The following is a 14211-nucleotide window of genomic DNA, read 5'->3' as shown; positions in this document are numbered from 1 at the left end:
CCATATGCTCCCACCATGCTATACTGCCTCACTATAGGCTCAAAAGCAACAAGGTCAACTGACCTTTCAGGATCTGAAACCTCCAAAAGTGTGAGCCAGAATGAACCCCTCCTCAAAGTAAGTTGGTAACTTCAGGTACCTATTATAGCAATGGAAAGATGACTAAAATGTTAAGCAAATCCCTTTTCTTGCTCTAAAGATGACTTTGAACTTCACCTGAAAAGTAAGCTCAAGAGACATGTCTGAACTGTGTGGTAGGTGACAGGGTTCCAGCCCCTACATGGACAGTCACTCTTTCCCAGGGCACACCCAGACCAGACCTCTGGGCCTGCATACCCTTGGCTCAACCTGCAAGAGTGAACCAGAGCAGCCAAAGAAAGAAACCACGTCCTCCATAGTCCCCAAACCCCGAACAAGCTCTGATCAAACCCAACGTGACTAAAATGTGAAGAAAGCACAGCTTAGAGTCATGAGGATGCTCCACCACTAAATCCCCACGACACCAACTCTATTGCCGCTCTCAAGAAGTGGATACACCCTCTTCCGACTCCTCCCTGCAAACTTATCAGCTCTGAGCCAAGTCTTGCTGAATATTCTCATTTTCAAATCCTTGCCAGCTGACAGTGATGTATGCCTGCTTCCTGTAGGCGGGCAGGCATGAAGAGCTTATGCCCTCAAATCTTAATGGGCTTATGAAAAAGTACATTGTAAGGAGAACTGCTTCTCTGGGTTTATTAGATTAACCCAATCCATCAGTTTCAATGCCACATGATTCACAGAATCAGTGCTGTGGTGCCAGAAGGTCCGGGAGAACCCCAATTGCTGTTGCACAGGTGCAGCATGTAAGAAGATCCAGCAGGCACTTGGAGCCTATCCTCTGCGTAGGCCCCAAACTGCCCCACTGCACCTACACCCAGTCACGCCTTACTCAGAACAGGTTGTGTCTGTTGCTACTGAGCAGCTTGCAATGTATTCCTCATTGTCTGTGAACCACCCCAGTCACCTGTTGGGACCTCCTCCTCTATGCCTGCATGTCCTGGGCACAAGGCTCTGTTCTCTGGAGCTTGCCCTCAGAGTCCCCTTTGCTGCTCCTCCTTCTGCTGAAATTCAGCACACTACAAGACTCAGCTACCTTGTCTTCTCCTCAATATCCTGGGTAGGTGAGGTGCCATGTTCAAGCCACCAGCACCTACCTGGTCATCTGCATCACACACAGCTGTGACTGTCAGTCACATGCCCCCTCCCTGGCCAGCTGTAAGCTCCCGAGGGTGGGGATGCTTTCTCAGACATCACAATGGGGTCCCAGGTCCTCCATAGAGCAAGAGCTCATACTGCAGGTAAGTGATGGTGGAGTCGGATGGACAGACTCATGGACATGTGTCAATGGCAGGGCATGCCTCCTTTGAGTTTAGAAAAATGTTAGTAGAACTGACTTGCATTTCCAACTACAATTAAATGCAATTTCATGGCCGGATACTGACAGGTTGGACACCATATTCCAAATAATTTCTGGGAAGGTGCCCAACTTACCACCTTGACCACTGCCAAAACCTTTTTTATTTAAAAGCATTAGTGGAGCCCATGCCCACCAGTGTGGCCTGCCAGAGCAGAGTGTACAGAACTATAGCAGCCCAGCCAGGAAGCTGAGGGAGAGGGCATGATACAGTAAGGATGGGGTAGGGTAGGCATAGAGAGTGCATTTGGCCTGTCAAGATCAAGGGCCACACAGGAGGCACTGAGTTTCCTGGATGTTAACTTTTCACACTAGTACACCACATCAACAAACGCGTTAAATGAGCCCTACTAACACTTTATTGTTAAGTTGAGCCCATGCTTTGTGTGGGTCCCCTTGGCTTGCCCTAGCGCCCTCTCCCCATGAGGCCCTATATGACATCTAGCCCTTGAGCTGCAACAGTTCCTCACATTTTGGTATGAGCTTCACAACATGAACTGCTGGTCAGGCATGTCCTAAACAACTGTGGGGATATGGCTGATCTTTTTCTAAGGCTGAGTCAGGTTTGGGAAGGAAAGCCACAGAGAGAAACTATCAGGGCACCTACTGTCAATGTGACTTATCACTATTGGTGCTGACCTTGGTCACCTGGCTGAGGTGTGTGTCAGTTGCCTCACTGCAACGTTGCTCTCCCTCCTCTCCATACTGTCTTCTCTGGGAGGAAGTCATTATGCACAGAGAGAGATGTCCACACAAATAATTTGGACTTTTTCTGCAAATGCAATTTGCCTCTTCTCTGCTATTTACCAATTTATCCAACCACTAATTTCCATCAGTGTGGATTCGTGGTTACAGTGAAATTCCACCTTATTTATTTTATCTCTCCATTTTTCCACTCTGACCCCTGGGTCCATGAGAGGCCTTATCTTGTGGTTGCCTGAGTGCCTCTGAGCTCTGGTCCCACAGCTCTGGATCCAGGATTGGTCCCAGGGAGCCTGAGCTCCTTTTACTGGAGAACAGCATCAGAAACCCAGACCTGGGTATGAGTGTGCTGGGTGCTACTGGGTTTAGTTGCCCAGCCATATCCCCTCAGCTGATGGGGCAGGAAATACACATGAACACTGTCCCATGTGTGCCAGCACCCCGCCAGCACCTCCGCACGTGCCCATCTGGATCTGCAGCAAGGGAAACTCGTTCATAGTGATATCTCCAACTTCAATGCTATCACATGAATTGTTCTAACACAACGCAGTCCTTACCAGGAACATGCCCATCCTTGACACTTGCTCCCACCTTCCACTGCTTTATTTCCCTGGATATTCACAGCTCACCCATACCCAAATCAGCACAGCTCCAACATCCACAAAGAGGTTGCCCCACTTCCCATCTCAATGCCAGCACCCCACCCTCTATCCCTGGGTGCAACTGCATGTCCATACCTCCCACCACCTCATCCCACTGCCAGGATGGCTGCAAGAGCAGTTCAGCAGTGTGCCTGCTCTGAACCTCCCTCTCCCATCCACCCCAGGACTAACTGCAAAGCAGCACTTTCCTCTCACTCCCACTCACAGGCAATGCCTTGCTCCCTACTGCACTTTCTCTGCAGCATCTGTTGCTACCTGCACCAAGCCACGCTTGCCATAGGTCCCTTCAGCACACATCCACCTCTCTTCTATAAGAAGGCAAGCGCTGTGGGGATGGGACAGCTCTGACTTGCTTCTCACGAACTCCAGTCCTAACTCATTGCAGCAGAGCCTCAACTCAGATTTCTGGAACTGAATATCTTAACAAGGGAAAAATAAGGTTGGTGACCAGACACTAAGAGAGGCATCACCCTAGTTAGGTTTTTTTTCTGGGCCTGGCCTGTACTGGCCTGCATTTCACATGGCAGCTAAAGGGGTTGTTCTTGTTTTACTACCCTATTCCTGACCTTTAAAAAACTAGGTTTCTTTCTGAACTAACTACAGAACAAGAAGACACGTGCCAGCTTCTCATCCATGGTCAGTTCTGAGTCACCACGTACCACATATATGAATGTGCCTCCATCATGGCGGGAACTCACAATGCCAGAATCCTTCTCACACACTCTCCAGTGAGGACAGTGATGGTCAGACCTGCCTCTTTATAGCCACCACTTACGAAGACACCTCTTTCCTGGCTGCTGCCTGGCCTGAGACTAAACCACAAAGGTCACATTTGTGGCCTTGGGACACTGCTGGAGGAGCCAGGCTGGGAAAAGGGGACACACTGGAAGGCTGAGAGGCTGTTGGGGCTTCTTCCCCTTGCATATGCTTTGAACCATAGCAAATAGCAGCTCTCAAAAGGAGGTTCTGCTCAACCAGAGCCCAGATGGCAGCCACATCAGCCTGCCCCAGGCCATCCTCCTTCTCAGGTGGTCGTCCCACATAGGGAGGAAAAAATAGTGAGCAGCTCTGAGGCAGCACAAAGGAGCTGGGCCACAGTGAGAAAAGAGGGGAAACAACAGAGTTTAACTGAGGGAGCCCTTGCCAAGCCCCGAGCTACCTGAGCTCATTACTACCACAGGACAGCAATGTTCCTCCTGGGTCACAAGGCTACAAGCACCAGGCCCTGTGTTCTCAGTCCCACAAGGAGCAAGTGTGGCTCAGCCTACAACCAACCAAGCACAGTATGCCCACACTGTTCAACTTGAAGCATCACTGGGCATCTTGTGACTGTTGAGCATGGACCTGTTCTTCACTCCCTAAAAATGCTGCCCTCATGCCCATCACCCTTCATGTCTGTGTTAGGTCATGTGTCACATTAGAGAATGGGCCAATGGGGCAGGAGGGTAAGGACCAGGAAAAAAAGAAATAAACCAAGAGAACCTAGCTGAATTGGCGAGAATGATAGATTTAGGAATGGCCTGAAGGGGGGAATGCCTCCAGCAAAGCAAGTTTTATAAAGGACCCCAAAAGTGGCTCTCCCAAGCTGAAGTTCTTCGAATTGAGACTACCTGGTTCACCAGGACCTTCCACACCCAGTACCAGCTTCTGTGATAGATTGTGCAAAGCCCAGGAGAGCAGGGACCGTGCTCCCCCAATGCTGTTTCCACACTAATAACCATGTACCTCATCCATTTCTGGACCACTGTCTAGTCCATGGCTTGAAACTGGACAATTGCTTATTACCAGCCGTCTACACAAACATATCCCAAGCTACCCTACAAGGAGTTAAAGAGTTAATGAAACCGAAGGGCCCAGCTAATAAACACCCCAGTTTAGAAGACAGTAATTAGCCAACTGCTAGCCTATGATTACTGTGTATTTTCATTGCCACAGATGCAATACAATTTCATGGCTACTTGGCCTTGCAAAATAAAAATACTCCCAATTTTTAAGATACGAAAAGGTTTATGACCAGGGTATTATAGGTTCAAGAATGAGTTCATGGTACAAATGAATCAATTCATGACAAAATTTAATTTCAGGAAAATTAACTCAATGATGAGGCCATAATTGTGCTCAAAGTTTTAATATCTATTAGGAATTTTAGGGAAGTGACTCAGGACATGGACAAGTCAATCCATCTCCTGGCTCCTCAAAGTGCAACTGACTTAATACCTAATTTATTCATAATGGGGCAGTATTACAAGAAACTATGTGTTTAATGAGAAGGGCCTGGGTCTTGAGTAGCCTAACCAATCACAGAAATGGAGAGCATTTGCAATTTACAGGATATTAAGTTTTGTTTCCTATGATCTTACAGAGAGCTGATCAATGGCACTAGACTGACAGCTACTTTAACCAAACAGCCCCAGGTAAACCTTTATGTCCCAGCTATTGCCGGAGATTCTGTAGGTGCCAAGAACTTAAAAAGGCAAAACCTCACAAAACCAGTAACACTTTCTGTAGTGAACAACATCAGCCTGTACTAGCTGAAAAAGTCACAACATAGACTTCACAATACAACCATGAAATATGGGTGATGGAAAGAATAAAAAGGACAGTTTTGACTCAGTATCTGTGGGGCACACAACCACAGTGACATCAGGAACAAAGTGTTATGCTGTTGTTCAAGATGACTAACATGAAAACAACTCAGGATAAGGGATGGTGGGCATGAAGGCCAAGCAGCACCCTGTCCTGTGGGAAGGACACAGCATCTTGACCAATGTCCCATGGGAGAAGGCCCTCGCTGCCTGCTCTAGGGAGGACCCCATCTCCTATCACCATCTTCATGAACACCATGAATTAGCTCTCAATGTTGAGCCCACCCCAGTACCTGGGACTCATGAGTACCGCATGGAGCCCCACTTCCAACCTTCCAAGGCAGTGCCCACTTTGCAAATCTCAAGCACACAGTCCAGGAAGGGCTACACTTGCAGCATAAAAAGCCTACCTTTTCAAGTGTAGATTGGAAACCAGCCAGTTGCTGCTGGCCTTGGTGCTCTGCAGATCTGCTTTTGGGACCACATTACAGTGCTTACTATTTGCACTGATGAAAGCCGCCACCAAAACTCCACAGAGTGCACAGCTTCACAGGCCTTCCAACCAAAATGAAAAGGTGCGAGAAGAAGTAATGGACACTTGAGGGAACAAAAGCAGCTTGTTCCAGAAAACTCAATCTCCCGAACACATGAATTTCAACAAAATTGGTGAAGAGTAGAAAATTTCATATTGCACTGAATCTGTCTGTGATTTTTAAAATCTTTAGTATAAGTAACTCAAAACATAGACAAAGTGTGAGTCTTGAGTGTGAAGTTTTTGGCAGAAGTAGCTCAGACTTACAGTGGAATTACAGCATTATCCACCACACTCCTCTGCTCAAAATGTAAATTGCCATTACCAACCAGTCAGGGTGAAATCCAGTGACAACAGAATAATACAAAGTCCCTTTCCTTGTTCTACATTAGTCAGATACCAAGAAAACCGACATGGACTTTTAAAAGATCACGTTTCAACTGAGAGGACACCATGAGGAGCTGGAGCTGAATGTGACAGGGAGAGGCCCCACACAGGAGGGTGCAAGGGAGAGCTCACCTGGTAAGTGTCCCACAGGCGGATGGTACAGCGAAGGGGCACCTCCCTCATCAGCAGGTTGTTCATCCAGCGGAAGGCAAACTGCAGATACCGCACCTCATGCAGCTCCAGGTGCCGGTGGACTTGCTCTGCACCAAACAAACATAGGCTGTCAAGAGAGCCTGATGGGCGCCATTTCAGGACCTGTGCCATTCTATCATCAAGAACACTCCCCTCTCCCCTGACCCCCAAGGAGCAAAGAACTAACTCTACTAAGGAAAGACTTTACATTTTTCTCTTCCTTAAGGAAACAATTGATGACGGTGATGGTGATGATGATGACAAAAGCACCCGCCACCATGGATGATGCATGTACACATAAAGGGTACTTCACACCCCACCATCCAGGGGCATAATAGGGATCCCAGATTCAAGTGCACATCTGTGTGGCTGCAGAGCAGGTGCTATTTCCTGCCCCAGGATAGGCCCAACAGACTCAGGTTGGTGTTTAGGGTGAGGGGCCTCAAAGAAAAGGCAAGAGATAAGCTGGACAGCTCCCAGAGATCTCATCCCCACCCAGACCCAAAGGACATGTCCCTAGCCAGGCCAGGAGGCCTCTGGATTCCAGGCCTGGGCACCCTGAAGCCAGCTGCACTATATGGAAAAGCCAGGTTCCACCAACCACCATGCCCCCAAACCCTGCCCATACCAGCCACAAGATCCTGCCTTCTCATCATGCTGAGGCTACCAATTCCACAGCCTAGGGGTGAGATCTGCATTCCCTGCCTTGAGCCCTCTGCTAAGCTGTGTGCCACCTACAGAGAAAGGTGACAGCCTGACAGCCTCAGGGCTGCAGCTCCTGGAAGACTTTCCAGGAGGCAAAGGTTCTGGTGGCCAGGTGGTTACATCCCTTCCCAGCGTCTGCCTGTGCAGTCCACTGAGGGGCCCGGGAAAGATGAAAGCCATTTCATAAAAACAAACCATTACTGCTTAACTGACTCAGGTTATGAGTTGACTCTCAATGCTTTTAATCAGCCCCCACACCAGAGTTGCTAAGAACATTCTCTCTACACACCTCTTTTCTTCAATCAACCTCCTGTGCTGCTTTCCCTCCCTCCACGCTTACCTTCTTCTGTAGCCTGCCCCAAGAAGGAACCCTTTAAAAACTTTACAAGGGTTCTCCCTGCTCCTACAGAAAGTTCTAAAAATGGAAAATGAACAAATATAGGAGAGGAGCTAGCTGTCTGTTGCTTGTTGGTTTGCACTGATGCAAATGCCTAACCTTGTTTCTGAAACAAGGCTTTCCTAACCACTGAAATGAGAAGGGTTGGAATGACTCCATTCTGAGACAGTGCTGCATCTTACATGCAGTGACTCCAGCAGATGTTATGCGCTGGTCTGGCTGGGCTCCAGGACTGCTGTGGCTATGAGGTGATCTGCGGGAGAGGAGGCCCTGCTGGACAGCCTGGCCCCAGAGAAGCAGAGGAGCTTGGTTTCTGCAGCAGGTCCTGTGTTGTCTCTGCTCATTGTCATCTCCTCCTCCAAAACATGCTGTCATCAGCTGACCAGAACAAGCTGGGGCAGGACACCTATGGGGCTGTGCTAAGGTTTAGATGTACTTTGTCTCCTCAGAGTTCATATGATGCAGACCTGATCCTTGTTATGGTGCTTTAGAGGTTGGGGAATCTTTAAAAGAGGGGGTGCCTAGTGGAAGGTCCTTAGGTCATAGGGGAGCTGCCCTCAGAAGAGACTCACGACTCTGCTAGGTTCTACAAGAAGCTGTTATAAAAGAACACACCTGGCTGCTCTATGGCTTCCTCTCTTGCAATGGAATCACTCCCTCTTACATACACCCTCAACCACTATGACATTATCTGCCGTGAGATCCTCACCAGAACTAAGCTAATGCCAGGATCAGGCCCTTGAAACTCTAGATCTGGGAGCTCAATGAGCCACTTTTCCTTGTAAGTGACCAGTCGCAGGTATTTCTTTATAGTATCAGCATATGGGCTGATACAGGTGGGTCTGGAGGAGACAGTTGAGGGTGGGTCCCAGTTAATGCTATGACACAAATGCAGTAATTCAAGATCAATGCAAACAAGACAGTCACAAGTACAGAATGCAGCTGACCACAACAGCAACGCTCCCTCCCAGGCATACTACATCCTGCAGCAAGCTGGGATCAAGGTACCAGAACTGCCACAAGACCCCCAGGAGACGATGCCAGGGAGGCTGAGACTACCCTGAGATTGCCACATGCCTGTTCTCATATGCTGTCTCTAAGGAATACCTTTAGGGGCCAGAGCTCCCTACCAGAAGAAGACAGGTCCACCCCATTGTGCCAGCCAGGCAGTATGCAGGATGGAGGCCAAGCAACAGGGCAGCCTATGTGGTGGCACCTGCAGGTGGTAGCTCCTCCAGCTGATGCCTGCTCACCGCAGATACTCAGCTTTTTCAGAGAGGAAGCTTGCTTAGTTTTAGCTTTATAAGAGGTGTGGCACACACAAACATGCAAATGGGATTGGTAGAGTACTACATTTCTACCTAAGAAAATTCTTTTTCAAGAATACAAACAATTATTTCTAACCTGAAATTACCTACAGCTACCAAAACTAAGCTAATGGAAAGTTCCAGGGCCTCTGAGTGACTCCTCATCCAGGCTGACCTTTGCCTGCTCCCCAAGGGCAGAACTCCTCCCGAATGGATGGCATCCTTGGCCACAGCCCAGCTCACTGATGCGGGGCACCTCCAGCTGATGTGAAATTCAAATTTGATGAACACTAGAAAACCAGCAGTTTAGAAAATGACTGAATTTACTGAACAAGGTTCTTCTACATGAAGAAAGAGGAATGAGCTTTCATGAACTTGCAGTTGGCTGCTCAAGGAAGGGAAGGACAATGAGGGTGGAAGCTCCAGGGAGGAAACCAGCACCCAGGAGCAGCAGGGAAGAAGGGCAGCCTGCAGGGTGGTATGTGCTGGCATCAGAAGTATCCACTCTCAAGACAGGTGCAACCCAGCAGGTGCCCCAGTTCCACTGGCCCTTCCCAGCCCAGAACTCTCCATGGATATCTGGCCTCAGTCAATCCCAGTCCTGCCTTGGCTGGCATGTGGCTCTTCCACTCTCCCATGGGGACAAGAGTGCAAAAGTAGATAGCCTAGAGCCACCCAAGGAACAGGGGCCACCAGACTGTCCCCATCCAGCCATGCCTCAGATAGTCACCAACACTGCTATGGCAGGATGTCGCTCCATGGAGGGCTACAAGTGAGGCAGGCACATGCAGTGGTCCAGACACAGTGCCTACTGCACATTTTACTAGCCCAGGCTTGAGTGGGATGATGGAACCCTAGCTTTTACCTTCATTTGTTCATGTCCATTCCTTTCTCAATCCACGCTCTAACAGTGTGCTCTACTAGTGAGGGTTCATTGAGCCCAGTTCACAAAGAAGGGCTGTTGTTAACCAAGCACACCTGCCCTGCGAGAGGCATAAGGCATGAGAGATAGCACCAGGTCTTCCCAGCTAGACTACCATTTCTGCAAGGCAGGAGATTGCTTCCTTGGAGACTGGCAGTTGGGCCCTGCCCATGACCAGTATGGCATCTGTTAAGTGAGCAGTCAGATGCCAGAGCCCACCTCACTCACAAGAGATGCGGTGCTGGAGACTGGCACCTATACAGAGGATAGCCACAGTCCCTGGCCTGGCGCACTCTGCCTGCAATGCCAGCAGCTCATCCAGGGACAAAGTTTACAACTTGGGACCTGGAAAACAAAGAGCTCCAATATGTGCCTGGGAGGCAAGCAGCACCTTTCTAAGACAAACTGGCTCGAAATAGCTCTGGAAAAATGAAACATAGTTCTGGAACACCTGTCATTAAAGTAACGTACTGAAACAGGGAAAATTAACCCTTTCTGCCCTGGCGGCTCTCCCCCTGACAAGGCCTCTGCGGAGCACCCTGACTCTGCCCGTTGTCTACAAGGCAGCCTGCCCGAAGGTATGCATGATGCAGCAGTAGGATGGAGCAGGATCCAGGACTGTCCCCTCTGTGACCTATAAACAGCCAGGATTGGACTGGAACCTGAACATAGTTGTCTCTCTCTGCAGAGCAAACTGGATACATCTGCAGTAGCACCAGCCCTGAGGAATGACCAGAAAACCCATCAGAGAAATAAACCTGCAGAGATGCGGGAAGGCTTGTTCATTAGTGCACAGCAGGAATTCTCCAGTGCCTCCCTATCCCACGTTGACTTTGAAAAGACAAGGCCTGCCCTCTACCCTTCAGGAGCTTGCAGCTTGTGAGAAAGGTAGGATGGACAAGTCATCTTTTGCCTCTGAGCTGGCTATATCGCCAGACTCACCAGCTATGAAACCTCTTGAGCACTTGGCTTTCTCTTATACCCAACACAGGCTCTGAACTCCTGCAGGAGCTCAAAGACAACCCCCACATCCATTATGTGGTGACATCAGCCACAGTATAAATCCACTAGGACCTTAGTGAGTACCCACTCCACTGGGCAGCCCAACACAGTCAGGCTAAGCTGGCTAAGGCCAACATAGCATCCATCCTAGAGCTACCTGGACAGTGTCCTTGCTCACTGCGAAGTAGCCATTTTTCACTAACTACATGCTTCTCTATAAGTAGGTAATGAAGAGTGATAAACTGACTGGCCACCAGGTCTCCAGTCACCTTCTAATGTGCATAATGAATTTCTGGCAGAGCTGTCCCTTATTTTGAACATGGTAAAAAATGAACTGCTAAACTCTAGGCATGACTTTCAATTTATATACATCAGAGCTGTGAATGTATATGCAGAAAAGATTCATTTTTCCTATTTTATATGTAATTGTGAGCAGATGCTCTTTTACTGATAAAGGTAATTTGGTTAGCAGTAATTCTGAAACTGAAATTTCCATTTCACTGAAAATAAGAGTATGCACATAATGAATGAGCAGGCAGATATAATTATTGTCATCTTTCAGGCTGAAAGACTTCTTTCACAACACACTGCCACAGAATCACCAAGAAGGGACTGTCCTGGGTTGGGGGCGGGGGTAGGGGTAGCCAAGGCCTGCTGAGTGATTTCCTCAGTGTATTCAATAGTAGACTCACAGGCTGAAGTGCTTGAAATGCCTTATCTATCTGACTGAAAGTGCATAGATTATACAGACTCACTGTGTCCTAGACTTCTGCTAAAAGGATAAAGCATGTGTTTATGACGTGGCATAAAACACCGTTGATGCAGTACGAGACACGACTCAGATATATTTGCCAAAGACCAGACACAATTGATTACACTTACATACTTGACAAAGAAACCTTTCAAGCACCCCATACAGAGCCAAGGAAGATGCTGAACACATCATGCTTTTGCTGGGCCAGACATGAATGGGATTTGATTTGGGGGAAATATTTCAATTCTCTGATCAGTTAAAAGGATACAAAAGAACAGAAACAAGAGCCAACTGATAGCGAACATGGTGCCTCTTTGCAGTGAGAGGCCCTCTCTCATCGGCAAGAAAGCCAAACAGAAACCAGGTCCTGAACACCTGTCAGTCGGAGGACCCAGGGCCCTGCTATGCCAAGGATGGGAAGGATGAGGCTCTGAGCCTGAGGGCACTTCTTAGGTGGACCACTCCCACTCCACTGTCCAGAGAAGACACAGTGGAGCCCTGTCTCAGAAATCCACCATTCCCGCTACACATCTAAGCACACCTCCTCTCACCTTCCAAAAACCAACCATGAGCACATGCAGCCACCCTGAGGCCTGAGGACTAACAGGGCCAGTGTAGTTCCCCTCAGGACTCTGCTCTTCAGTCATCACAGCAGTAAGCAGAATGAATGACAGACGGTCTGGAGGTAAGAAAGGACTCAATAGGGAGGGCTTACAGGAATTAGAGGGAGCAGGAGATCAGGACTGAGAAGTTCTGCCAGCAGCCATGGCAGCCATAGAATAAACAAGGATTCCATGCCCCCCTTGGTCAGCGCCATGGGAAAAGTCCAGCAAGGTCCAAGGGACAGGAAGGCTGGACTATGGGGCTGTCCTGGCCAGTCCTAAAGTATAGCCTGCACGCAGTGATGCTCCCATAGAATGACCGGGTTCAGGAAAACTGGCCCTCCATGACTGCAGCTGACCTGTACTGCAGCAGAAAGCCCTTCTCCTGATAAACACACCATGGCCTCTCAACACCCGTCACACAGCCTCTTCAGGAAAAACTTTTTTCTTGGGAAGTTGTAATGGCAATCAACACGGAGTGAGATTTATTTAGAAAATTTTAACATCATTTTAGGAAATGTGCTGATGATGTAAAGAGAGAAACCCTAGCCCCTTCTAGGGCCCAGAGCCCTGAATTCCAGCTGAGACCACAGGGGTTGACAGGCTGCCCCAGGCCCACCCTGGAAAACACCTCATTCCTTCCCTAGAGTCCAGGAGATAAGCTGAGAACCAGTAACACTGGCTTCTCACAGGTGCATCTGTGATCTCTTACATCAGAGATGGGCCATTCGCTATGATTCCAGAGGCCACCATCCAGCAACAGAAAGCAGCTCCTTTCTGTGACTGGTCTCTGCCCTCATTCCTGGCAAAGACTCCATGTCCTTGGAGCGTCTTTTATTATGCCTATGAAACAACTCCTGGTGGGCCCTAGTTGTGTCAGGATGGGGACAGGTCATCATAGAGAACAAGCAGGGCTGGAACCCGAGGAGTTTGGGAGCAAGCTCCACCACATGCCCACCATGCACAAGGTCAGGCCTATATAGTGAAATCCCACAGGAACTCTGGGCCCTGGGCTCAGCAGAGCCTTGTAGTTGGCAAACACTGTAATATGGCACTCCTCTGTGGAAAGGAAGTTCTGGGTCCCCAGGACCTCTCCTGACTCTGGCCCACACATCTCTTCATTTGGTTGGTCCTCCTGATCTGTGTCTTTACAATAAAACTGTGACTATGAGTAGAGTACGTTCTCAAGGTACCTACCCAAGGGATTACAAATACCACTGAATTTATAGCCAGTAGGTCAGAAGTGCAAGTAGCCTTGGGTCCCTGAGTGTGGCTGGCATCCAAAGAGCAATCTTGTGGATGCCTGAGCCCATGACTTATGGAGTCTGACTCCAACTGCAGGTGGCTAGCATCAGGATTGTATGGTGGCACACCAAGGTGGGTGTACACAAAACATACTTGCCCCTATCAGATGACCCCAAGGCTGAGATCCCAACACACGTCAGGGCAGAGGCCAAAGTGCACTCTGCACTTTGCATTCCTTCAAACAACTGTCCAAGGCTAATTTTAACAAGGAGGTTGAGGCACATGACTACTATCTTCTTACAGGTCCAACACAAGTGTAGCAGTGAAGGTGGTCAGACCCTGAAGGCAGTCAATGCTCATGGGAAGGTGATCCAGAAGTGGCAACACGGCCCTAGGAAGAGGACACAGTACACTCATTCCTGAGCCCTGGAGGACAGGGAGGCTACCAGTTGGGACTTCAGTAAACATGAGCTCAGAATAAAATGAAGCCTCCTAGCAGGTTGTAAAGAATCAGTGTTTATCTGACACCACAGCAAACAATTTTTTCCTCTCTAGAGAGGTATTAATGTGTATTTTTGACAGTAACATAATCTAAATTATAAGTTCTTCTAGAGCTATATGGAACTGAAGCAACAAGGTCTTAAATCATTCTCACTTCACAGATTGCTCATAAGCTTCTTGACAAAACCTCCAAGATAGGCCCATTTCCATGTAAGGAAGCAACAACCAGTGGGATTTAGTCAGGAAACAATGCAGTGAGCTCT

General features: G+C 48.6%; 1 protein-coding gene across 4 annotated transcripts in view; it reads right to left on the bottom strand.

Moving 5' to 3' along the window:
- The window catches only part of Tbc1d22a (TBC1 domain family member 22A), a 352090-nt gene that overhangs the window by 106004 nt on the left and 231875 nt on the right, over positions 1-14211 (bottom strand). For all 4 annotated transcript variants that reach the window (XM_020175415.2, XM_074084724.1, XM_074084723.1 and 1 more), the window contains one exon: positions 6454-6581. In XM_020175415.2, coding sequence (XP_020031004.2) covers positions 6454-6581 — 128 coding nt within the window. The remainder of the gene's footprint in view (positions 1-6453; positions 6582-14211) is intronic.

This window comes from Castor canadensis, chromosome 8, assembly GCF_047511655.1.
Source record: "Castor canadensis chromosome 8, mCasCan1.hap1v2, whole genome shotgun sequence".
Taxonomy (NCBI): Eukaryota; Metazoa; Chordata; class Mammalia; order Rodentia; family Castoridae; genus Castor; species Castor canadensis.
This window is presented reverse-complemented; position numbering and strand designations above follow the sequence as displayed.